The 24,783-nt window shown below is 41.7% G+C and overlaps 1 protein-coding gene across 1 annotated transcript in view; it reads right to left on the bottom strand.

Moving 5' to 3' along the window:
• Positions 1-14,246, bottom strand: part of LOC133196893 (mucin-2-like) — a 65,279-nt gene extending 51,033 nt beyond the window's left edge. The window contains exons 1-5 of the mRNA XM_061332744.1: positions 13,764-14,246; positions 9,633-9,683; positions 6,951-7,019; positions 1,638-1,688; positions 696-746 (exon numbers count right to left, since the gene is read on the bottom strand). Coding sequence (XP_061188728.1) covers positions 696-746; positions 1,638-1,688; positions 6,951-7,019; positions 9,633-9,683; positions 13,764-14,246 — 705 coding nt within the window. The remainder of the gene's footprint in view (positions 1-695; positions 747-1,637; positions 1,689-6,950; positions 7,020-9,632; positions 9,684-13,763) is intronic.
• Between the last annotated feature and the right edge of the window lie 10,537 nt (positions 14,247-24,783).

The raw sequence follows: 24,783 nt of genomic DNA, 5'->3' as shown, positions 1-24,783 counted from the left end.
TCACTTGTGCTGCTTACAGTTGTTGGAACAGCTGTGGTGCTTTCTGTAGCTGTTGTGCTGGCTTCAGTACTGCTTGTTGTTGCGCTGGTTTCACTTGTCATGCTAGGTTCTGTACTTGTTGAAGTGACTTCAGCGGTAGAGCTACTGACAGTGGAGGACTCCGTGCTGCCTAGTGTTGAGGTTGTTGTGTCTGCAACTGTGGATGTCAATGTAGCTTGAGTTGTAGAGGTGCTGGCTTCACTTGTGCTGCTTACAGTTGTTGGAACAGCTGTGGTGCTTTCTGTAGCTGTTGTGCTGGCTTCAGTACTGCTACTTGTTGCGCTGGTTTCACTTGTCGTGCTAGATTCTGTACTTGTTGAAGTGACTTCAGCGGTAGAGCTACTGACAGTGGAGAACTCCGTGCTTCCTAGTGTTGAGGTTGTTGTGTCTGCAACTGTGGATGTCAATGTAGCTTGAGTTGTAGAGGTGCTGGCTTCACTTGTGCTGCTTACAGTTGTTGGAACAGCTGTGGTGCTTTCTGTAGCTGTTGTGCTGGCTTCAGTACTGCTTGTTGTTGCGCTGGTTTCACTTGTCGTGCTAGGTTCTGTACTTGTTGAAGTGACTTCAGCCGTAGAGCTACTGACAGTGGAGGAATTATCGCTGCCTAGTGTTGAGGTTGTTGTGTCTGCAACTGTGGATGTCAATGTAGCTTGAGTTGTAGAGGTGCTGGCTTCACTTGTGCTGCTTACAGTTGTTGGAACAGCTGTGGTGCTTTCTGTAGCTGTTGTGCTGGCTTCAGTACTGCTTGTTGTTGCGCTGGTTTCACTTGTCGTGCTAGGTTCTGTACTTGGTGAAGTGACTTCAGCCGTAGAGCTACTGACAGTGGAGGACTCCGTGCTGTCTAGTGTGGAGGTTGTTGTGTCTGCAACTGTGGATGTCAATGTAGCTTGAGTTGTAGAGGTGCTGGCTTCACTTGTGCTGCTTACAGTTGTTGGAACATCTGTGGTGCTTTCTGTAGCTGTTGTGCTGGCTTCAGTACTGCTTGTTGTTGCGCTGGTTTCACTCTTCGTGCTAGATTCTGTACTTGTTGAAGTGACTTCAGCGGTAGAGCTACTGACAGTGGAGAACTCCGTGCTTCCTAGTGTTGAGGTTGTTGTGTCTGCAACTGTGGATGTCAATGTAGCTTGAGTTGTAGAGGTGCTGGCTTCACTTGTGCTGCTTACAGTTGTTGGAACAGCTGTGGTGCTTTCTGTAGCTGTTGTGCTGGCTTCAGTACTGCTTGTTGTTGGGCTGGTTTCACTTGTCGTGCTAGGTTCTGTACTTGTTGAAGTGACTTCAGTCGTAGAGCTACTGACAGTGGAGGACTCCGTGCTTCCTAGTGTTGAGGTTGTTGTGTCTGCAACTGTGGATGTCAATGTAGCTTGAGTTGTAGAGGTGCTGGCTTCACTTGTGCTGCTTACAGTTGTTGGAACATCTGTGGTGCTTTCTGTAGCTGTTGTGCTGGCTTCAGTACTGCTTGTTGTTGCGCTGGTTTCACTCTTCGTGCTAGATTCTGTACTTGTTGAAGTGACTTCAGCCGTAGAGCTACTGACAGTGGAGGAATTATCGCTGCCTAGTGTTGAGGTTGTTGTGTCTGCAACTGTGGATGTCAATGTAGCTTGAGTTGTAGAGGTGCTGGCTTCACTTGTGCTGCTTACAGTTGTTGGAACAGCTGTGGTGCTTTCTGTAGCTGTTGTGCTGGCTTCAGTACTGCTTGTTGTTGCGCTGGTTTCACTTGTCGTGCTAGGTTCTGTAGTTGGTGAAGTGACTTCAGCCGTAGAGCTACTGACAGTGGAGGACTCCGTGCTGCCTAGTGTTGAGGTTGTTGTGTCTGCAACTGTGGATGTCAATGTAGCTTGAGTTGTAGAGGTGCTGGCTTCACTTGTGCTGCTTACAGTTGTTGGAACATCTGTGGTGCTTTCTGTAGCTGTTGTGCTGGCTTCAGTACTGCTTGTTGTTGCGCTGGTTTCACTCTTCGTGCTAGATTCTGTACTTGTTGAAGTGACTTCAGCGGTAGAGCTACTGACAGTGGAGAACTCCGTGCTTCCTAGTGTTGAGGTTGTTGTGTCTGCAACTGTGGATGTCAATGTAGCTTGAATTGTAGAGGTGCTGGCTTCACTTGTGCTGCTTACAGTTGTTGGAACAGCTGTGGTGCTTTCTGTAGCTGTTGTGCTGGCTTCAGTACTGCTTGTTGTTGCGCTGGTTTCACTTGTCGTGCTAGGTTCTGTACTTGTTGAAGTGACTTCAGCCGTAGAGCTACTGACAGTGGAGGAATTATCGCTGCCTAGTGTTGAGGTTGTTGTGTCTGCAACTGTGGATGTCAATGTAGCTTGAGTTGTAGAGGTGCTGGCTTCACTTGTGCTGCTTACAGTTGTTGGAACAGCTGTGGTGCTTTCTGTAGCTGTTGTGCTGGCTTCAGTACTGCTTGTTGTTGCGCTGGTTTCACTTGTCGTGCTAGGTTCTGTAGTTGGTGAAGTGACTTCAGCCGTAGAGCTACTGACAGTGGAGGACTCCGTGCTGCCTAGTGTGGAGGTTGTTGTGTCTGCAACTGTGGATGTCAATGTAGCTTGAGTTGTAGAGGTGCTGGCTTCACTTGTGCTGCTTACAGTTGTTGGAACATCTGTGGTGCTTTCTGTAGCTGTTGTGCTGGCTTCAGTACTGCTTGTTGTTGCGCTGGTTTCACTCTTCGTGCTAGATTCTGTACTTGTTGAAGTGACTTCAGCGGTAGAGCTACTGACAGTGGAGAACTCCGTGCTTCCTAGTGTTGAGGTTGTTGTGTCTGCAACTGTGGATGTCAATGTAGCTTGAGTTGTAGAGGTGCTGGCTTCACTTGTGCTGCTTACAGTTGTTGGAACAGCTGTGGTGCTTTCTGTAGCTGTTGTGCTGGCTTCAGTACTGCTTGTTGTTGCGCTGGTTTCACTTGTCGTGCTAGGTTCTGTACTTGTTGAAGTGACTTCAGCCGTAGAGCTACTGACAGTGGAGGACTCCGTGCTGCCTAGTGTTGAGGTTGTTGTGTCTGCAACTGTGGATGTCAATGTAGCTTGAGTTGTAGAGGTGCTGGCTTCACTTGTGCTGCTTACAGTTGTTGGAACAGCTGTGGTGCTTTCTGTAGCTGTTGTGCTGGCTTCAGTACTGCTTGTTGTTGCGCTGGTTTCACTCTTCGTGCTAGATTCTGTACTTGTTGAAGTGACTTCAGCGGTAGAGCTACTGACAGTGGAGAACTCCGTGCTTCCTAGTGTTGAGGTTGTTGTGTCTGCAACTGTGGATGTCAATGTAGCTTGAGTTGTAGAGGTGCTGGCTTCACTTGTGCTGCTTACAGTTGTTGGAACAGCTGTGGTGCTTTCTGTAGCTGTTGTGCTGGCTTCAGTACTGCTACTTGTTGCGCTGGTTTCACTTGTCGTGCTAGGTTCTGTACTTGTTGAAGTGACTTCAGCCGTAGAGCTACTGACAGTGGAGGACTCCGTGCTGCCTAGTCTTGAGGTTGTTGTGTCTGCAACTGTGGATGTCAATGTAGCTTGAGTTGTAGAGGTGCTGGCTTCACTTGTGCTGCTTACAGTTGTTGGAACAGCTGTGGTGCTTTCTGTAGCTGTTGTGCTGGCTTCAGTACTGCTTGTTGTTGCGCTGGTTTCACTTGTCGTGCTAGGTTCTGTACTTGTTGAAGTGACTTCAGCGGTAGAGCTACTGACAGTGGAGGACTCCGTGCTGCCTAGTGTTGAGGTTGTTGTGTCTGCAACTGTGTATGTCAATGTAGCTTGAGTTGTAGAGGTGCTGGCTTCACTTGTGCTGCTTACAGTTGTTGGAACAGCTGTGGTGCTTTCTGTAGCTGTTGTGCTGGCTTCAGTACTGCTTGTTGTTGCGCTGGTTTCACTTGTCGTGCTAGGTTCTGTACTTGTTGAAGTGACTTCAGTCGTAGAGCTACTGACAGTGGAGGACTCCGTGCTGCCTAGTGTTGAGGTTGTTGTGTCTGCAACTGTGGATGTCAATGTAGCTTGAGTTGTAGAGGTGCTGGCTTCACTTGTGCTGCTTACAGTTGTTGGAACAGCTGTGGTGCTTTCTGTAGCTGTTGTGCTGGCTTCAGTACTGCTTGTTGTTGCGCTGGTTTCACTTGTCGTGCTAGCTTCTGTACTTGGTGAAGTGACTTCAGCCGTAGAGCTACTGACAGTGGAGGACTCCGTGCTGCCTAATGTTGAGGTTGTTGTGTCTGAAACTGTGGATGTCAATGTAGCTTGAGTTGTAGAGGTATTGGCTTCACTTGTGCTGCTTACAGTTGTTGGAACAGCTGTGGTGCTTTCTGTAGCTGTTGTGCTGGCTTCAGTACTGCTTGTTGTTGCGCTGGTTTCACTTGTCGTGCTAGGTTCTGTACTTGTTGAAGTGACTTCAGCAGTAGAGCTACTGACAGTGGAGGACTCCGTGCTGCCTAGTCTTGAGGTTGTTGTGTCTGCAACTGTGGATGTCAATGTAGCTTGAGTTGTAGAGGTGCTGGCTTCACTTGTGCTGCTTACAGTTGTTGGAACAGCTGTGGTGCTTTCTGTAGCTGTTGTGCTGGCTTCAGTACTGCTTGTTGTTGCGCTGGTTTCACTTGTCGTGCTAGGTTCTGTACTTGTTGAAGTGACTTCAGCGGTAGAGCTACTGACAGTGGAGGACTCCGTGCTGCCTAGTGTTGAGGTTGTTGTGTCTGCAACTGTGGATGTCAATGTAGCTTGAGTTGTAGAGGTGCTGGCTTCACTTGTGCTGCTTACAGTTGTTGGAACAGCTGTGGTGCTTTCTGTAGCTGTTGTGCTGGCTTCAGTACTGCTACTTGTTGCGCTGGTTTCACTTGTCGTGCTAGATTCTGTACTTGTTGAAGTGACTTCAGCGGTAGAGCTACTGACAGTGGAGAACTCCGTGCTTCCTAGTGTTGAGGTTGTTGTGTCTGCAACTGTGGATGTCAATGTAGCTTGAGTTGTAGAGGTGCTGGCTTCACTTGTGCTGCTTACAGTTGTTGGAACAGCTGTGGTGCTTTCTGTAGCTGTTGTGCTGGCTTCAGTACTGCTTGTTGTTGCGCTGGTTTCACTTGTCGTGCTAGGTTCTGTACTTGTTGAAGTGACTTCAGCCGTAGAGCTACTGACAGTGGAGGAATTATCGCTGCCTAGTGTTGAGGTTGTTGTGTCTGCAACTGTGGATGTCAATGTAGCTTGAGTTGTAGAGGTGCTGGCTTCACTTGTGCTGCTTACAGTTGTTGGAACAGCTGTGGTGCTTTCTGTAGCTGTTGTGCTGGCTTCAGTACTGCTTGTTGTTGCGCTGGTTTCACTTGTCGTGCTAGGTTCTGTAGTTGGTGAAGTGACTTCAGCCGTAGAGCTACTGACAGTGGAGGACTCCGTGCTGCCTAGTGTTGAGGTTGTTGTGTCTGCAACTGTGGATGTCAATGTAGCTTGAGTTGTAGAGGTGCTGGCTTCACTTGTGCTGCTTACAGTTGTTGGAACATCTGTGGTGCTTTCTGTAGCTGTTGTGCTGGCTTCAGTACTGCTTGTTGTTGCGCTGGTTTCACTCTTCGTGCTAGATTCTGTACTTGTTGAAGTGACTTCAGCGGTAGAGCTACTGACAGTGGAGAACTCCGTGCTTCCTAGTGTTGAGGTTGTTGTGTCTGCAACTGTGGATGTCAATGTAGCTTGAATTGTAGAGGTGCTGGCTTCACTTGTGCTGCTTACAGTTGTTGGAACAGCTGTGGTGCTTTCTGTAGCTGTTGTGCTGGCTTCAGTACTGCTTGTTGTTGCGCTGGTTTCACTTGTCGTGCTAGGTTCTGTACTTGTTGAAGTGACTTCAGCCGTAGAGCTACTGACAGTGGAGGAATTATCGCTGCCTAGTGTTGAGGTTGTTGTGTCTGCAACTGTGGATGTCAATGTAGCTTGAGTTGTAGAGGTGCTGGCTTCACTTGTGCTGCTTACAGTTGTTGGAACAGCTGTGGTGCTTTCTGTAGCTGTTGTGCTGGCTTCAGTACTGCTTGTTGTTGCGCTGGTTTCACTTGTCGTGCTAGGTTCTGTAGTTGGTGAAGTGACTTCAGCCGTAGAGCTACTGACAGTGGAGGACTCCGTGCTGCCTAGTGTGGAGGTTGTTGTGTCTGCAACTGTGGATGTCAATGTAGCTTGAGTTGTAGAGGTGCTGGCTTCACTTGTGCTGCTTACAGTTGTTGGAACATCTGTGGTGCTTTCTGTAGCTGTTGTGCTGGCTTCAGTACTGCTTGTTGTTGCGCTGGTTTCACTCTTCGTGCTAGATTCTGTACTTGTTGAAGTGACTTCAGCGGTAGAGCTACTGACAGTGGAGAACTCCGTGCTTCCTAGTGTTGAGGTTGTTGTGTCTGCAACTGTGGATGTCAATGTAGCTTGAGTTGTAGAGGTGCTGGCTTCACTTGTGCTGCTTACAGTTGTTGGAACAGCTGTGGTGCTTTCTGTAGCTGTTGTGCTGGCTTCAGTACTGCTTGTTGTTGCGCTGGTTTCACTTGTCGTGCTAGGTTCTGTACTTGTTGAAGTGACTTCAGCCGTAGAGCTACTGACAGTGGAGGACTCCGTGCTGCCTAGTGTTGAGGTTGTTGTGTCTGCAACTGTGGATGTCAATGTAGCTTGAGTTGTAGAGGTGCTGGCTTCACTTGTGCTGCTTACAGTTGTTGGAACAGCTGTGGTGCTTTCTGTAGCTGTTGTGCTGGCTTCAGTACTGCTTGTTGTTGCGCTGGTTTCACTCTTCGTGCTAGATTCTGTACTTGTTGAAGTGACTTCAGCGGTAGAGCTACTGACAGTGGAGAACTCCGTGCTTCCTAGTGTTGAGGTTGTTGTGTCTGCAACTGTGGATGTCAATGTAGCTTGAGTTGTAGAGGTGCTGGCTTCACTTGTGCTGCTTACAGTTGTTGGAACAGCTGTGGTGCTTTCTGTAGCTGTTGTGCTGGCTTCAGTACTGCTACTTGTTGCGCTGGTTTCACTTGTCGTGCTAGGTTCTGTACTTGTTGAAGTGACTTCAGCCGTAGAGCTACTGACAGTGGAGGACTCCGTGCTGCCTAGTGTTGAGGTTGTTGTGTCTGCAACTGTGGATGTCAATGTAGCTTGAGTTGTAGAGGTGCTGGCTTCACTTGTGCTGCTTACAGTTGTTGGGAGAGCTGTGGTGCTTTCTGTAGCTGTTGTGCTGGCTTCAGTACTGCTTGTTGTTGCGCTGGTTTCACTCTTCGTGCTAGATTCTGTACTTGTTGAAGTGACTTCAGCGGTAGAGCTACTGACAGTGGAGAACTCCGTGCTTCCTAGTGTTGAGGTTGTTGTGTCTGCAACTGTGGATGTCAATGTAGCTTGAGTTGTAGAGGTGCTGGCTTCACTTGTGCTGCTTACAGTTGTTGGAACAGCTGTGGTGCTTTCTGTAGCTGTTGTGCTGGCTTCAGTACTGCTTGTTGTTGCGCTGGTTTCACTTGTCGCGCTAGGTTCTGTACTTGTTGAAGTGACTTCAGCCGTAGAGCTACTGACAGTGGAGGACTCCGTGCTGCCTAGTGTTGAGGTTGTTGTGTCTGCAACTGTGGATGTCAATGTAGCTTGAGTTGTAGAGGTGCTGGCTTCACTTGTGCTGCTTACAGTTGTTGGAACAGCTGTGCTGCTTTCTGTAGCTGTTGTGCTGGCTTCAGTACTGCTTGTTGTTGCGCTGGTTTCACTTGTCGTGCTAGGTTCTGTACTTGTTGAAGTGACTTCAGCCGTAGAGCTAGTGACAGTGGAGGACTCCGTGCTGCCTAGTGTTGAGGTTGTTGTGTCTGCAACTGTGGATGTCAATGTAGCTTGAGTTGTAGAGGTGCTGGCTTCACTTGTGCTGCTTACAGTTGTTGGAACAGCTGTGCTGCTTTCTGTAGCTGTTGTGCTGGCTTCAGTACTGCTTGTTGTTGCGCTGGTTTCACTTGTCGTGCTAGGTTCTGTACTTGTTGAAGTGACTTCAGCCGTAGAGCTACTGACAGTGGAGGACTCCGTGCTCTCTAGTCTTGAGGTTGTTGTGTCTGCAACTGTGGATGTCAATGTAGCTTGAGTTGTAGAGGTGCTGGCTTCACTTGTGCTGCTTACAGTTGTTGGAACAGCTGTGCTGCTTTCTGTAGCTGTTGTGCTGGCTTCAGTACTGCTTGTTGTTGCGCTGGTTTCACTTGTCGTGCTAGGTTCTGTACTTGTTGAAGTGACTTCAGCGGTAGAGCTACTGACAGTGGAGGACTCCGTGCTGCCTAGTGTTGAGGTTGTTGTGTCTGCAACTGTGTATGTCAATGTAGCTTGAGTTGTAGAGGTGCTGGCTTCACTTGTGCTGCTTACAGTTGTTGGAACAGCTGTGGTGCTTTCTGTAGCTGTTGTGCTGGCTTCAGTACTGCTTGTTGTTGCGCTGGTTTCACTTGTCGTGCTAGGTTCTGTACTTGTTGAAGTGACTTCAGTCGTAGAGCTACTGACAGTGGAGGACTCCGTGCTGCCTAGTCTTGAGGTTGTTGTGTCTGCAACTGTGGATGTCAATGTAGCTTGAGTTGTAGAGGTGCTGGCTTCACTTGTGCTGCTTACAGTTGTTGGAACAGCTGTGGTGCTTTCTGTAGCTGTTGTGCTGGCTTCAGTACTGCTTGTTGTTGCGCTGGTTTCACTTGTCGTGCTAGCTTCTGTACTTGGTGAAGTGACTTCAGCCGTAGAGCTACTGACAGTGGAGGACTCCGTGCTGCCTAATGTTGAGGTTGTTGTGTCTGAAACTGTGGATGTCAATGTAGCTTGAGTTGTAGAGGTATTGGCTTCACTTGTGCTGCTTACAGTTGTTGGAACAGCTGTGGTGCTTTCTGTAGCTGTTGTGCTGGCTTCAGTACTGCTTGTTGTTGCGCTGGTTTCACTTGTCGTGCTAGGTTCTGTACTTGTTGAAGTGACTTCAGCAGTAGAGCTACTGACAGTGGAGGACTCCGTGCTGCCTAGTGTTGAGGTTGTTGTGTCTGCAACTGTGGATGTCAATGTAGCTTGAGTTGTAGAGGTGCTGGCTTCACTTGTGCTGCTTACAGTTGTTGGAACAGCTGTGGTGCTTTCTGTAGCTGTTGTGCTGGCTTCAGTACTGCTTGTTGTTGCGCTGGTTTCACTTGTCGTGCTAGGTTCTGTACTTGTTGAAGTGACTTCAGCGGTAGAGCTACTGACAGTGGAGGACTCCGTGCTGCCTAGTGTTGAGGTTGTTGTGTCTGCAACTGTGGATGTCAATGTAGCTTGAGTTGTAGAGGTGCTGGCTTCACTTGTGCTGCTTACAGTTGTTGGAACAGCTGTGCTGCTTTCTGTAGCTGTTGTGCTGGCTTCAGTACTGCTTGTTGTTGCGCTGGTTTCACTTGTCGTGCTAGGTTCTGTACTTGTTGAAGTGACTTCAGCCGTAGAGCTACTGACAGTGGAGGACTCCGTGCTCTCTAGTCTTGAGGTTGTTGTGTCTGCAACTGTGGATGTCAATGTAGCTTGAGTTGTAGAGGTGCTGGCTTCACTTGTGCTGCTTACAGTTGTTGGAACAGCTGTGGTGCTTTCTGTAGCTGTTGTGCTGGCTTCAGTACTGCTTGTTGTTGCGCTGGTTTCACTTGTCGTGCTAGGTTCTGTACTTGTTGAAGTGACTTCAGTCGTAGAGCTACTGACAGTGGAGGACTCCGTGCTGCCTAGTGTTGAGGTTGTTGTGTCTGCAACTGTGGATGTCAATGTAGCTTGAGTTGTAGAGGTGCTGGCTTCACTTGTGCTGCTTACAGTTGTTGGAACAGCTGTGGTGCTTTCTGTAGCTGTTGTGCTGGCTTCAGTACTGCTTGTTGTTGCGCTGGTTTCACTTGTCGTGCTAGGTTCTGTACTTGGTGAAGTGACTTCAGCCGTAGAGCTACTGACAGTGGAGGACTCCGTGCTGCCTAATGTTGAGGTTGTTGTGTCTGAAACTGTGGATGTCAATGTAGCTTGAGTTGTAGAGGTATTGGCTTCACTTGTGCTGCTTACAGTTGTTGGAACAGCTGTGGTGCTTTCTGTAGCTGTTGTGCTGGCTTCAGTACTGCTTGTTGTTGCGCTGGTTTCACTTGTCGTGCTAGGTTCTGTACTTGTTGAAGTGACTTCAGCAGTAGAGCTACTGACAGTGGAGGACTCCGTGCTGCCTAGTCTTGAGGTTGTTGTGTCTGCAACTGTGGATGTCAATGTAGCTTGAGTTGTAGAGGTGCTGGCTTCACTTGTGCTGCTTACAGTTGTTGGAACAGCTGTGCTGCTTTCTGTAGCTGTTGTGCTGGCTTCAGTACTGCTTGTTGTTGCGCTGGTTTCACTTGTCGTGCTAGGTTCTGTACTTGTTGAAGTGACTTCAGCCGTAGAGCTACTGACAGTGGAGGACTCCGTGCTGCCTAGTGTTGAGGTTGTTGTGTCTGCAACTGTGGATGTCAATGTAGCTTGAGTTGTAGAGGTGCTGGCTTCACTTGTGCTGCTTACAGTTGTTGGAACAGCTGTGCTGCTTTCTGTAGCTGTTGTGCTGGCTTCAGTACTGCTTGTTGTTGCGCTGGTTTCACTTGTCGTGCTAGGTTTTGTACTTGTTGAAGTGACTTCAGCGGTAGAGCTACTGACAGTGGAGGACTCCGTGCTGCCTAGTGTTGAGGTTGTTGTGTCTGCAACTGTGGATGTCAATGTAGCTTGAGTTGTAGAGGTGCTGGCTTCACTTGTGCTGCTTACAGTTGTTGGAACAGCTGTGCTGCTTTCTGTAGCTGTTGTGCTGGCTTCAGTACTGCTTGTTGTTGCGCTGGTTTCACTTGTCGTGCTAGGTTCTGTACTTGTTGAAGTGACTTCAGCCGTAGAGCTACTGACAGTGGAGGACTCCGTGCTCTCTAGTCTTGAGGTTGTTGTGTCTGCAACTGTGGATGTCAATGTAGCTTGAGTTGTAGAGGTGCTGGCTTCACTTGTGCTGCTTACAGTTGTTGGAACAGCTGTGGTGCTTTCTGCAGCTGTTGTGCTGGCTTCAGTACTGCTTGTTGTTGCGCTGGTTTCACTTGTCGTGCTAGGTTCTGTACTTGTTGAAGTGACTTCAGTCGTAGAGCTACTGACAGTGGAGGACTCCGTGCTGCCTAGTGTTGAGGTTGTTGTGTCTGCAACTGTGGATGTCAATGTAGCTTGAGTTGTAGAGGTGCTGGCTTCACTTGTGCTGCTTACAGTTGTTGGAACAGCTGTGGTGCTTTCTGTAGCTGTTGTGCTGGCTTCAGTACTGCTACTTGTTTCGCTGGTTTCACTTGTCGTGCTAGGTTCTGTACTTGTTAAAGTGACTTCAGCGGTAGAGCTACTGACAGTGGAGGACTCCGTGCTGCCTAGTGTTGAGGTTGTTGTGTCTGCAACTGTGGATGTCAATGTAGCTTGAGTTGTAGAGGTGCTGGCTTCACTTGTGCTGCTTACAGTTGTTGGAACAGCTGTGGTGCTTCCTGTAGCTGGTGTGCTGGCTTCAGTACTGCTTGTTGTTGCGCTGGTTTCACTTGTCGTGCTAGGTTCTGTACTTGTTGAAATGACTTCAGCGGTAGAGCTACTGACAGTGGAGGACTCCGTGCTGCCTAGTTTTGAGGTTGTTGTGTCTGCAACTGTGGATGTCAATGTAGCTTGAGTTGTAGAGGTGCTGGCTTCACTTGTGCTGCTTACAGTTGTTGGAACAGCTGTGGTGCTTTCTGTAGCTGTTGTGCTGGCTTCAGTACTGCTTGTTGTTGCGCTGGTTTCACTTGTCGTGCTAGGTTCTGTACTTGTTGAAGTGACTTCAGCGGTAGAGCTACTGACAGTGGAGGACTCCGTGCTCTCTAGTGTTGAGGTTGTTGTGTCTGCAACTGTGGATGTCAATGTAGCTTGAGTTGTAGAGGTGCTGGCTTCACTTGTGCTGCTTACAGTTGTTGGAACAGCTGTGCTGCTTTCTGTAGCTGTTGTGCTGGCTTCAGTACTGCTTGTTGTTGCGCTGGTTTCACTTGTCGTGCTAGGTTCTGTACTTGTTGAAGTGACTTCAGCGGTAGAGCTACTGACAGTGGAGGACTCCGTGCTGCCTAGTGTTGAGGTTGTTGTGTCTGCAACTGTGTATGTCAATGTAGCTTGAGTTGTAGAGGTGCTGGCTTCACTTGTGCTGCTTACAGTTGTTGGAACAGCTGTGGTGCTTTCTGTAGCTGTTGTGCTGGCTTCAGTACTGCTTGTTGTTGCGCTGGTTTCACTTGTCGTGCTAGGTTCTGTACTTGTTGAAGTGACTTCAGTCGTAGAGCTACTGACAGTGGAGGACTCCGTGCTGCCTAGTGTTGAGGTTGTTGTGTCTGCAACTGTGGATGTCAATGTAGCTTGAGTTGTAGAGGTGCTGGCTTCACTTGTGCTGCTTACAGTTGTTGGAACAGCTGTGGTGCTTTCTGTAGCTGTTGTGCTGGCTTCAGTACTGCTACTTGTTTCGCTGGTTTCACTTGTCGTGCTAGGTTCTGTACTTGTTGAAGTGACTTCAGCGGTAGAGCTACTGACAGTGGAGGACTCCGTGCTGCCTAGTGTTGAGGTTGTTGTGTCTGCAACTGTGGATGTCAATGTAGCTTGAGTTGTAGAGGTGCTGGCTTCACTTGTGCTGCTTACAGTTGTTGGAACAGCTGTGCTGCTTTCTATAGCTGTTGTGCTGGCTTCAGTACTGCTTGTTGTTGCGCTGGTTTCACTTGTCGTGCTAGGTTCTGTACTTGTTGAAGTGACTTCAGCCGTAGAGCTACTGACAGTGGAGGACTCCGTGCTCTCTAGTCTTGAGGTTGTTGTGTCTGCAACTGTGGATGTCAATGTAGCTTGAGTTGTAGAGGTGCTGGCTTCACTTGTGCTGCTTACAGTTGTTGGAACAGCTGTGGTGCTTTCTGTAGCTGTTGTGCTGGCTTCAGTACTGCTTGTTGTTGCGCTGGTTTCACTTGTCGTGCTAGGTTCTGTACTTGTTGAAGTGACTTCAGCCGTAGAGCTACTGACAGTGGAGGACTCCGTGCTGCCTAGTGTTGAGGTTGTTGTGTCTGCAACTGTGGATGTCAATGTAGCTTGAGCTGTAGAGGTGCTGGCTTCACTTGTGCTGCTTACAGTTGTTGGAACAGCTGTGGTGCTTTCTGTAGCTGTTGTGCTGGCTTCAGTACTGCTTGTTGTTGCGCTGGTTTCACTTGTCGTGCTAGGTTCTGTACTTGTTGAAGTGATTTCAGCGGTAGAGCTACTGACAGTGGAGGACTCCGTGCTGCCTAGTGTTGAGGTTGTTGTGTCTGCAACTGTGGATGTTAATGTAGCTTGAGTTGTAGAGGTGCTGGCTTCACTTGTGCTGCTTACAGTTGTTGGAACAGCTGTGGTGCTTTCTGTAGCTGTTGTGCTGGCTTCAGTACTGCTTGTTGTTGCGCTGGTTTCACTTGTCGTGCTAGGTTCTGTACTTGTTGAAGTAACTTCAGCGGTAGAGCTACTGACAGTGGAGGACTCCGTGCTGCCTAGTGTTGAGGTTGTTGTGTCTGCAACTGTGGATGTCAATGTAGCTTGAGTTGTAGAGGTGCTGGCTTCACTTGTGCTGCTTACAGTTGTTGGAACAACTGTGCTGCTTTCTGTAGCTGTTGTGCTGGCTTCAGTACTGCTTGTTGTTGCGCTGGTTTCACTTGTCGTGCTAGGTTCTGTACTTGTTGAAGTGACTTCAGCCGTAGAGCTACTGACAGTGGAGGACTCCGTGCTGCCTAGTGTTGAGGTTGTTGTGTCTGCAACTGTGGATGTCAATGTAGCTTGAGTTGTAGAGGTGCTGGCTTCACTTGTGCTGCTTACAGTTGTTGGAACAGCTGTGGTTCTTTCAACAGTGGATGTCACTGTAAGTTCCGTTGTGTTTGTTTTAGTCGTTATTGTCTCTGTAGTTGTTGGAGTGAATGAACTGGAAGTTTTTGTTACAGTGGATAATTCTGTGCTTTCTACTATTGTGCTAGGTGTGTTTAATTCTATTGTTGTAAATGTAGATTCAGCTGTGGAGGTACCTGCATCGTTTTCTTCTGTTGTATTGTTTGAGTCTTTAGTTTCATATGTTTGTGAAGTAGTGGATAATGATATTGATGTATCGCTGGTGGATAATGTGGACTCTGATACTGTTATATTCGAAGGAAATGTTTGTGTTGATATTATAGGATTATCTGTTACTGTTGATGTTGTTTCTGATGTCAGTGTACTTGAACTTTGTGCCCTTGTAATGACCCATAAGAAGAGAAGGATCCTTGAGGTATATAGTTTCCATGGTATGGATTTTTGTTGAGATTTCATAAGTTGTTTATTCACCTATGTTTCGAATGTCGTTGTGCCGTTTGTCGAAAATTTCTCCGATTTCCATCCATTGAAAGAAACGTTTCTTTTAATATTTCTCCGTCATTAGCTCTGTAAAATGTTTGAGAATATATCACTAATCGTATCATGTGATTTTTTATATTCAATTTTCTGAGTAAACATTTACCTAAGTTGGACATCATGAAGCAATGTGATAATTTCGTCGTTTTCTTTCAAAAATATATTTCTTTCTAATATTATGTATTTTTTGTAGTATTTGAATGTTATCAGAATTTATAGAATCAATTGCATAACTAATTTTCAGAACAATACTCACTATTTGTTTTTATTATTTATCCAGTCAAAATGTCATTTGCGAAAGCTAAGACTTATTGGATATCTAAACATCAGCAAACTCTTACAAAGATGCAAAATAATTTACTAAATGTATAATTTGAAGTCTGTTGTTTATATTCATAGCAATTTTTTTTTATTAAATTTCAAGGGGAGATTATAAAAAAATACATTGAAAAATTTGATGTTTTTTTTTTAAAAACTTCTCAAGAAAAGACAAAACTTATTAATAAAGTGCTTTAGAGTGAATCCTAGATTCAATTCGTGACCCCGTGGTAGATGAAACCGCATTAGGGGATCGAAGTTTTAGATATGAATGAAACATATGTGAATAATCTTTTTAAATTTTCTTCTCAAAAAACAGCAATTCGTTCCCAAGTCATAATGCTGATATATATGAGCATACCTAAGTAGATTCATGTTCTGCTACGTCATAATGCCTTGTTAATAATATCTTTTTTCGTCCCTGAAATTCTTTTAAAGATCCCCCGCCCCAGTCCGGCAATAAAACAAACACATTTCGAATATATATATTTTAAAAAATATCAAAATATTGACTTATTGAAGAGAATAAAAAAAAAAGCTGTTATATGTTGTTTTACTCTTATCATTTAAGAAACTCAAGGATTTCATAGAATGAAAGGAATAGAACACATTTGATTCTTTTTCTTTTATTTAAAGGTTTGCTTTCTTACTTCACATTTTTATCTGTTCCTTTTTCTTTCAAAGATAAAGGATATTGTAGCCGTCAAAATGTAACAGAATCCAATTTTCCAAAATAGAGAAAGGTTTTTGACATTTTTACAAACTGATGGGTTTTTTTTCAGATTTTCACGAAAACCTACCCACCCAGGGACTTAAAACAAAGATTTAATTTACTATGACCTAACTACTTGGAGCAAGGCTAGGGCCTCAAGACTAAGCATGGGGTCAAATTTTCATGAAAATAAACTAAAGATGGATCGATTTTTTAAAGAATCTTCTTAATAAAGAAAATCTTCTTAATAAAGAATAAAGAAAAGCAAAGCTAAGGCCACTCAGGTGAGCATTGTAGCCCATGTTTGTATTAAGATCTTACATATAGCTTCCCACCCCATCATTGCCCGTTAGCAAAAATACAGTTCACACATCTGAAATGAAGGAAATGATTAATAAAATGACATGCTAATTGGCAAAGGTAATTTTATTTCGAAAACAACTGTGCATTCTTTGGTGATTTATTCTAATGTTTGAAACTTCTTCAAGGCAAGTTTGAGAAATTTCCTCGCAATTTTAATTTTGCAATACTTGGGAAGGGTGCTTGACCCAGCAACTGACATGCCATTAATCGGATGTACCTTTAGAAATATAAGAATTCTGAGGTCAATTTTAAAAAGTCTACTTAAATCGCATTGAGGTCGGTTTGCCTCTATCTTCTTTGTAGTCATGCATTCTTTTTATTAATACAGAGGATAAGAGATGGATTCAAAACTAAATTTAACAAAAATATTTTAAATCTATTCTTTATAGTTATCTAAAGTATTTTTTAAAAAGACCCCCACTGAATGTTAACGAACTGTTGGTGGTTGAACGGTCAAGGAGAAAGAGATGGAGAGAGCGCATAAATTTTAATTACTCGTGAGATGTCAATTCCAAAATATTGAAAATTATCATTTGCAACATGCCAAATCTTAGACCATTCATTATACGATACAAGTATACAGCTCAACATTTTAACAGTGTCGATATTTTAACTTTACAGAGAAGATGGGCGAACAAGGCGAGCGAAATGCCTATAGTGCGAGAACAGGAAGGAGAAAACAAATCTCAGTTACAACAAAATTTCTTTGATTATTCATTTAACATTCATTAAGAATACTTTACGTAAAATCTCCACAAATCTCTTGCAAAAATCTCACAAAGATTGAATTATTTGAATAGCATACACACACTATAGAGGGCAAAAAGGATCATTTCTTATACTGTATAAAAACAATATTTCGATATGAGTGGATCTTCGCTCCATTTTTTTTCTTTTGTTTGAAATTTATTTTCAAAGTTAAAAATATACATTTTTTGCTTAACAAAAACATGGAAAAAAGGATCCATTATACCCTAAAAATACACTTTTATAACACAACATTAGCATCTTTCTGAGAAATACTTGAAGTCCACTAGGGTCATATCACAAACATGATTTAAATGCCACTATGCATCAGGTGTTGTGTAGCGCAGTGGTTAGCGTGTAAGTCTTTATGAAAAGTGATACTCAGGATTTTTATTTCTAGGGTTCGAACCCAACGAATACTACATTATTTTTTAATAACGGAAAAAAAATTGTCGAGAACATTTTCCTCAGAAAAGTTTTTTTTTAATAATAATTGCAAAAATTTCAATGAGAACTTTACAAATGGAATATGATTTTTATATATCTGAAGCTAAAGGCATTCTGCACGCTTTGTTCACCCATCACCTTTGTTTAAAATGCTAATCATTGTTTATAACTTTGTTCTGTACAGATTGCTAAAGTTCATGGTTAATCCTGATTTTGGCAAAGGTTTCCGTACTGAAATGAATATGTTGTCTAGCTATTTACAAAGTCTAAACACTTCACATATTAAAAGGTTTTCATGCAAGTTTCTTAATTTCCTAGTCATCCAAAGTTTTCAATTATAAGTTAACCATCCTTACAATGCCTGGATATTGATTGATTGATTGTATGTTGTTTTACGTCCCATTCGAGAATTTTTCACTCATATAGAGACGTCACCATATACCGGTGAAGGGCTTCAAATTTTGACATTTACTCGGCACTCAGGGCCACTGAGCAGTGACGGATCTTTATCGTGCCAACGCCTGCCGTGACACGGGGCCTCGGTTTTTAAGGTCTCATCCGAAGGACCCGCAACTTTCACTTCAAAGTGCCGAGCGCATGGCGTAGGAACAATTGCTACCCATTTTTTATCGACTTAGGTCAGTCGCGGCCGAGATTCGAACTCACGACCCTGGATATTGAACATCTAAAACTAATTCCTCTTGCTCTTGTTCTTCCTCTTCTTTCAACAATGGCCCCGCTGGACATAAGATTACTGGTGATATCGATGTATATGATGATATCGATGTTAATATTGTTGAAAATGACGACCGTAAAGTAATCAATTTAAAAGATCCTAAATACAGGGAGCCCCGGTCTTTCAATTGGCGACAGAGCATTTCTGTTATGAATTATGTCAAAGATTATGCCAAACTTTGGGCGAAATTTAAAGGGGAAGACCGGAACACTGTCAGAATGGATTCAGTGTTTTAGAAATATATCAAATAATTGTGTTAGAAAGTTAAAAGGCAATATGTGAAGCATCTATCCCTCCGTTTTCGGAGGTGATAAAAGAATTAGAAAGACTACATGAACAATATGTTATGGTTCCGGCAGACAAGGCTTGTAACGATATCATCTTTGTATGTAAGGCCCATTAGGACTCATTTTAGTAACCCGATTGTTTTCGCTCTTCATTTCAATAGGCGTTAAGCAATGCCCTCGCTTATCGGACAACCTTTTCAAAGCTGATTGGTTGATGGGCAGAGTAAAATCAGAGATACTTATAAATAGATATTAGTTTGTGTTTTATTATTCAAAGAGAAACTTCACATCTGTGTACAGTCCCTGACATCAGGGACCTTTATATTATTAGTGCAGAGGTCCCTGCTGAAATTACAGCTCGAATAGATGTACTTTTTTCATTTTTGGTAGGAGCGTGTTCTTTCTTTATTTGGCGTGTACTGCTATGGCACACCAAATTCAACACAATTAGAAAAGCATACTTTATCAGACGATAAACTAGGTTTAGCGAATGTCAGCTATAGTTTACAAATGTAAATTATAGTTAACGATCGATAAACTATAGTTTTCTTCTAAGAAATTATATTAAACAGTTGTAAACTATAGTTTACGAATGCTATAGACGTTTATCTTTCTGTAAAAAGACGCTAACAATAGTGTGGATTATTTGTAAACTATAATTTACATTCGTAAACCATAGTTAAGAGTTGTACAAATCGTGAAACTATATTTATCGGATACACTTTGTTTTACATTTGTTAATTATAGATTTCGGTCGTAAACTAAAGTCAACTGTCATATACACTCATAAACTATACTTGAGTTCAAAAAATACCCATTTTTGAATGGCAAATTTTTGTAAAATGAAAGAAGTTTAACTTTGATTTTTTCAACTTTATTTGAATAATACATTATTAAACTAAAAAAAAATCCATCACAGTGCTGAAAAAATTTCTTTTAAAAAATATTGACATTTTACCTTTGTCGTGAAAAATTTAAAGTCTTTCTTGTTACTTTTATCAAAAGAGCTGTAAAATTCTTTATTTCAAAATTTTCTTCAAATATTCTTTCGTATATTGTCAAAAATTGAAATTTATCATTGAATGCCAGGATTCTTGTCATTTATCTAATTTTTGAGTGTTTGAAAGCATGACAACCTACCACATAGTAAGCAGAAACAAAATATACGGGTTTCTTTCCATGACAGCCTTATGGCAGAATGTTGATTGTTGGGAAAAACATACTTGTACATTATTTTGGTGATTAGAATAAACAATAACAGTAACTTGATTATACAGGTGCTTTGTCGAAGCAAATGTACCGGTCTGGTAGAGTAGATTTTCCCCTCTAAAACCTTTCCCCCTGGAAAACTGGTTCTAGAGTAGAATTTCCCTCCGGAAAATTGGCTCTGGAGCAGAATAACTTTTAGAGTAGGATTTCCCCCTCGAAAATCCTATATCAGAGTCAATTTTCCGGGAGGAATCTTACTATGTGTAATTGTTATAGAGTGCGATTTCTCCCAGAGCCAAATTTCCCCGAATAAATATGGCTATACGTATGGGACGACGCATTGTTACAAGTGTCTTTTATTTAAAAGACACCCAGTTACATTGAAAATATTAATTATTATGAAAATTGAAAATTTTGAATTTCTTTTTTCTCAGTAACTGACCATCAATTCTTTTGAAGCAATAAAATCTTATTCTTTTCATCTGGTCAAACTGACTTCTTAAAAAAAGGTAATCGGTTTGACAAATTTTTAATTGTATCCATGGAATTTTACTTAAAACGGATTTTTTTCTCCAATTGTATTTCAAACTACATGTACATAATATTGATGTGTGAGTGTCTCTCCAAGTTTCTGGGGTTTAAATATATTCAAATAGTTGCTGTTGCCATGAAACTAAAAATTGGTCATTTACTACTTTTAAAAGAATGAAATTTTGCAAAATTTAACAGAGTATATTTGCTCTCGGCTTACAAATTCAATATTACACCGCTGGGGTCAAGGGGACATACTTCTGCTTCGGCTTGCAAAAGCAGTATTTCTTGTATTGAATAAATTTTCCTTTGAAGAAATACTCGATTCAGAAACTCAGAAAATGGTGTGTGGAACCTATCAATTACATAAATTTTAGAATTTTCTCACATACTCTTTGTAAAAAGAATCGATTCATAAATAAAATCCTAGGTCTTTAGAGTGCCAACATCATCAAATCACTAAATGTGGCCTGATTTACATTTAAAATCCCCGAACAAACAAGTATTTACGCGTCGAGAGAGGTATTGAGACAATGAGTCTTAGGATTTTTTTAAGTGACTAATTTTGCAATCTTCTATGAGTTAAAATTTTGGGTTGAGACTTAATAATTCAAACGAGATATTTTAAGATTTAACACTACATTTGACGATTCCTGAATCGAAAGCACTCATATTTCCATTTAAAAAATCAGTTGACTTTCATACAAACTTTTAGCCAAAATTTTGTGGATATCCTAACCAAAATGTACTATAGTTAACTATAGTTGACTATAGTAAATCAAAATGTCAATGTTATCACTATAGTAAATCAAAGTTTTCAAAGTAATCACTAAAGTGTCATAGTGATCACTATAGTAAATCAAAGTTTTCAAAGTGATCACTATAGTGTCATAGTTATCACTATAGTAATTCAAAGTTTTCAAAGTTATCACCATAGTAAATCAAAGTTTTCATAGTGATCACTATAGTAAATCAAAGTTTTCATAGTTACCACTATAGTGTCATAGTGATCACTACAGTAAATCAAAGCGTCACTATAGTTTTCATAGTGTCAAAGTTATCAATATAGTTAACTATAGTAAACTATAGTATTTTTTGTTAGGGTAGGATTTAAGCAATTGATAATATGGGGGAAATCCTAGTCTGAGAAAGAACGAAGGAAGGGGGGGGGGCTCAATTGTGAGATTTCTCCTCGCGGGAAAATCCTCCTCCATAGTACAGATTCCGGAGGAAAACGGGGGAAAATCCTACTCTACAAAACCGGTAAAAGTAAGGACAAAATTGTAACAGATCTAGAATGGATAATGAAATCAAAAATTAAGACAAAAATTGAACTTTTCTTACTTAAATGGTTCAGGAAAGAGAAAGAAATGTAGAATAAAGACATGATATTGCTAAATATTGTACATTCGAGACACTAAAAGACATTTATGTCCATCCTGTTTCCAAATTTAATTGAAAAGTGCTATTAATTGAAATATACATGTATATCAGTCAATTATTTTTTTCATTATAGGTATTTCATGCTGTTGCTTAACTTAGAATTTTTCATAATTTGGTAAAATAAAAAAAAGTTAAAACCAAAATAGGTAAATAAATACCAGCTTTATACGGATAATTTGTCCCCTCTGTTTCAATTTTTGTCAACTCTGTTTGCAAAGTACATGTTTATGTAGAAATAACACGAGTGACAGTGATAACCGGATGAATTTTTCTTATATGAATTCCCCAATATTTAGTATTATGAACTCTTTTGTGCCATCCAGATACTGAAACCATTTGTTTGTAGCTTAGTTAATATAATTGTTCAAACAGATTAAAAAATTAAAAGACTTCTGCATTATCATGAAGGAAACAGATAAGACATATTTTCACTTCCAAAGAGACAAACAATGACTTCTGTACTTTTTCCTTATTCAGTTTAAAATTATGGCGCTCATGAGCTTCATACAACAGAAAATGGTGAAATGTTAAAGGTCATGAGAATAGTTCCTGTGAAAGGGCACCAACCGTTCAAAAGTTGTGGCCAAGGTTAAAGTATATTTGCGGACAAATGGACAGACCAAAAAATTTTCTCTTTGGTTAGACATGCGATAGGTAATACAAAATGCATGTCATTGCCGCAAGTTCTATATGTATATATACATGTATATAAAAAGAAAAACAAATTCTGCATCATTATATAAGCAGAATTAATTCCTATTCTTGATAATCTTAAATAAGTCAAGTTTTCAGCGATTCTTTGATACCTGCAATTCTCAGTCATCTTTAATCTACGACGCAAAAGGTAGGAGAAACGACAGGAATAAATTCACTTCATTGCTTATGAAGTAAAATTTGATTACAAACAGTACGCATTTTCTCTATCTTTTTGTTAATACTATAGTAATTTGACAAATCACAAAACGAACTTGCTTTTGCAAGGTCATATTTCAAAGGTCATGATCACTTAAGTTGCTCAGCTAACCTTTCGTTCAGCTCAGATGGATATTTGAGAATGAGAATGAGAATGGCCGTTACTTTAAAAAGACGTAAGTAAACATAGTTATGCGCTATACCATATATGTTCCACATTTCTAAACTTTATTTTCTGCATGGTTCTTTCTTTATTAATATTATAAGTATAATATAGAAAGGTATGTTTGTGTAAGGCAGCTCATCGCCAAGCTTAAAGTCTTTCAAACTCAGGTCAAACTCCAGTATAAGGGTCATACGGTAAAAAATGTTGGTACCCAACGAAAGGCAAACTCATGTGGAATGTGAAAGTTCTACCGCTAACCATTCAAAAGTTATGACCAAGGTTAGAGTCTTTTAAAAGTCGATCAAACTCCAAGATCAGGGTCAGGAGGTCAGAAATCTTTGTACCCAAAGAAAGACCTTGTCACATAAAATACACCTGTGAAATATGAAAGCCCTAGTACCAACCACTGAAGTTACATGTATATCCAAGGTTAAAGTCTTTCAAAAACAGGTCAAGCTCCAAGGTCAGGATGTCAAAGTTGCTGGAACACGAAGAAGAAAATCACATGTAGAATGTAAAAGCCTTAGCACCATCCGTTCAAAAGTTGTGGCCAAGGTTAAAGTTTTTGCGGAAAATGGACAGACCAAAACTATATGCCTCCGAATCTTGGATTGCAGGGGCATAATAATTCTCAATAATTTTTAAATCCGTTAAACGGGTGATTCTTTTAATTGAACTGACCTTGGAGCTTCGAGATATAATCTTTGTTCAAAGTCATGACATATGGACTAGACAAGAACCACATTTATTGGTATGTAATTTACCCTTGTAGACTGTCAATTTCTTTCATAATCTTAGCCTTTGAGATATTACCTCATCAAGGTCATTACGACCATCTTTACAAGATTAACTAGACTCTATACGTTTTATACCATCTTTGACAGTCGTAACTTTGGTCTTTTTAGAGTATGTCTGTTCCTTAGCAGGCGCGGATCCAGGAATTTTTTCCAGGGGGGTCCATCCCAGTCAAAAAAAATTCTAACCCAAAAATTTCTTGACAAGCAAAAAAAAAAGAAAAAAAAGAGGTAAAATCCATTTCCCAAACGTGAAAAACACCTATTTCGTGGTGGTGATGATGGGGTCCACGTTTTCTAGGGGGGGGGGGGACCAAAGTCTTTTTTTTTTTGCTTCATTATATACTTTTAATGACTCTGCAAATTCCGGGGGGGGGGGGGTCTAGACCCTCGACCCCCCTCTAGATCCGCGCATGCTCAGAATTCTTGAATATGAAGAAAATTGTTGAATAATCTTGTTATTATAGAAATAGTGCACGTTTTTGAGGGTAACAGTTGAAATTGACACCCTAAGGAAAACCATTGTCAACCGACGCGTCAGCGGAGGTTGACAATGGTTTTCCTTTGGGTGTCAATTTCAACTGTCACCCTCAAAAACGTGTACTATTTATTTTATTATACTGAATGTCTTATTGATTTCGGATGTCATAAAAAAATTCGGAGATCGTCGTTAAGTTCACGCTTAGAAAGCTTTCAAACTCCCCGCTTCTATTTTTCTCAATAAGAAAGCTTCGGAAAAGATTTACCAACCTCTTTATTGTTTGTTTGCTACTCAAAAAGTCCTTTATCATCTAAAGTTTGCACTCGCAAGGATGTTTCGTCTGTCGTCTGTTGTTTTCAAGTAAGCTACATCGGACGCAAGCTTTTATTGACGTCGTTTATTCGGCTTCTTTCAAACGCACAACCGACGTTTTGAGAATTCTACGGTGAACCGTACGCGCATGATTTGAACGCATGTGATATTTTCGTAATGTTACCCGTTGTCAAGTCTGTTGCTAACGCTGAGGGTAACATTACGGATTGTTAAATGCGTCTAAACCAATCAGATTTTAGTATTTAACATGAAAGTATAATAATAAACAATATCTTTGTAATATCAACTAGATAAAACTTTACGCACTAAATTTGACGGGAGGTCAATGAATTAATATCAAACCTTGTGTACCTTTTGTGAATTATTCCCACTCTTTCTCGGCAGGTCCTACCTTTTGTTGTGCTACAGTTTCCCTTTTTATTATTTCACCCTAATGTGTATTATCTGTATCCTGGATATAACTCATTTTTAATTTTGGATTTTATTTTGTAATCCCAAAGCATTAAATCCACCCATCCCAGCAAGCAGCAAGATTGTCGAGAAGTGTATTGATATACTTAGTATCAACCTATTCCTAAAATATGCACAGGTTATGAATGTGTCACACTGGTATTTATGTCAAAATATTATCGTAAACTTATTAAAAACAATATTATATAATAGATTTCATTATTTTAGGTCAAATGTTAATGTAATCTTTTATAGCACTTATTCTTTTCATGCATTGTTACATGGTTTGAAAACATTACTTCTGTCAAAAGTTTCTGGGTCATTGGAATAAGTGGATATATTATTTATTTATTCATTCATTTCTTTATTTATTTTGCATGAGTGCAGTGACACAGTTTTGGTCACATAGTACATGTATATTCTTAATGATGCGCCTTGAATGAACGTTTCATTCTTTTTTCCCATACATTGTTAAATTTTAAGACGCATTAACCCAGACCAGAAGTTTTTGGGTAGTCGGTGGACAT

Source organism: Saccostrea echinata, unplaced genomic scaffold (assembly GCF_033153115.1).
Source record: "Saccostrea echinata isolate AGI-Se365-2 ecotype Australia unplaced genomic scaffold, CSIRO_AGI_Sech_v1 ptg000001l, whole genome shotgun sequence".
Lineage (NCBI taxonomy): Eukaryota > Metazoa > Mollusca > Bivalvia > Ostreida > Ostreidae > Saccostrea > Saccostrea echinata.
The sequence above is the reverse complement of the archived record's forward strand: the minus strand, read 5'-3'. Positions and strand labels throughout refer to the sequence as shown.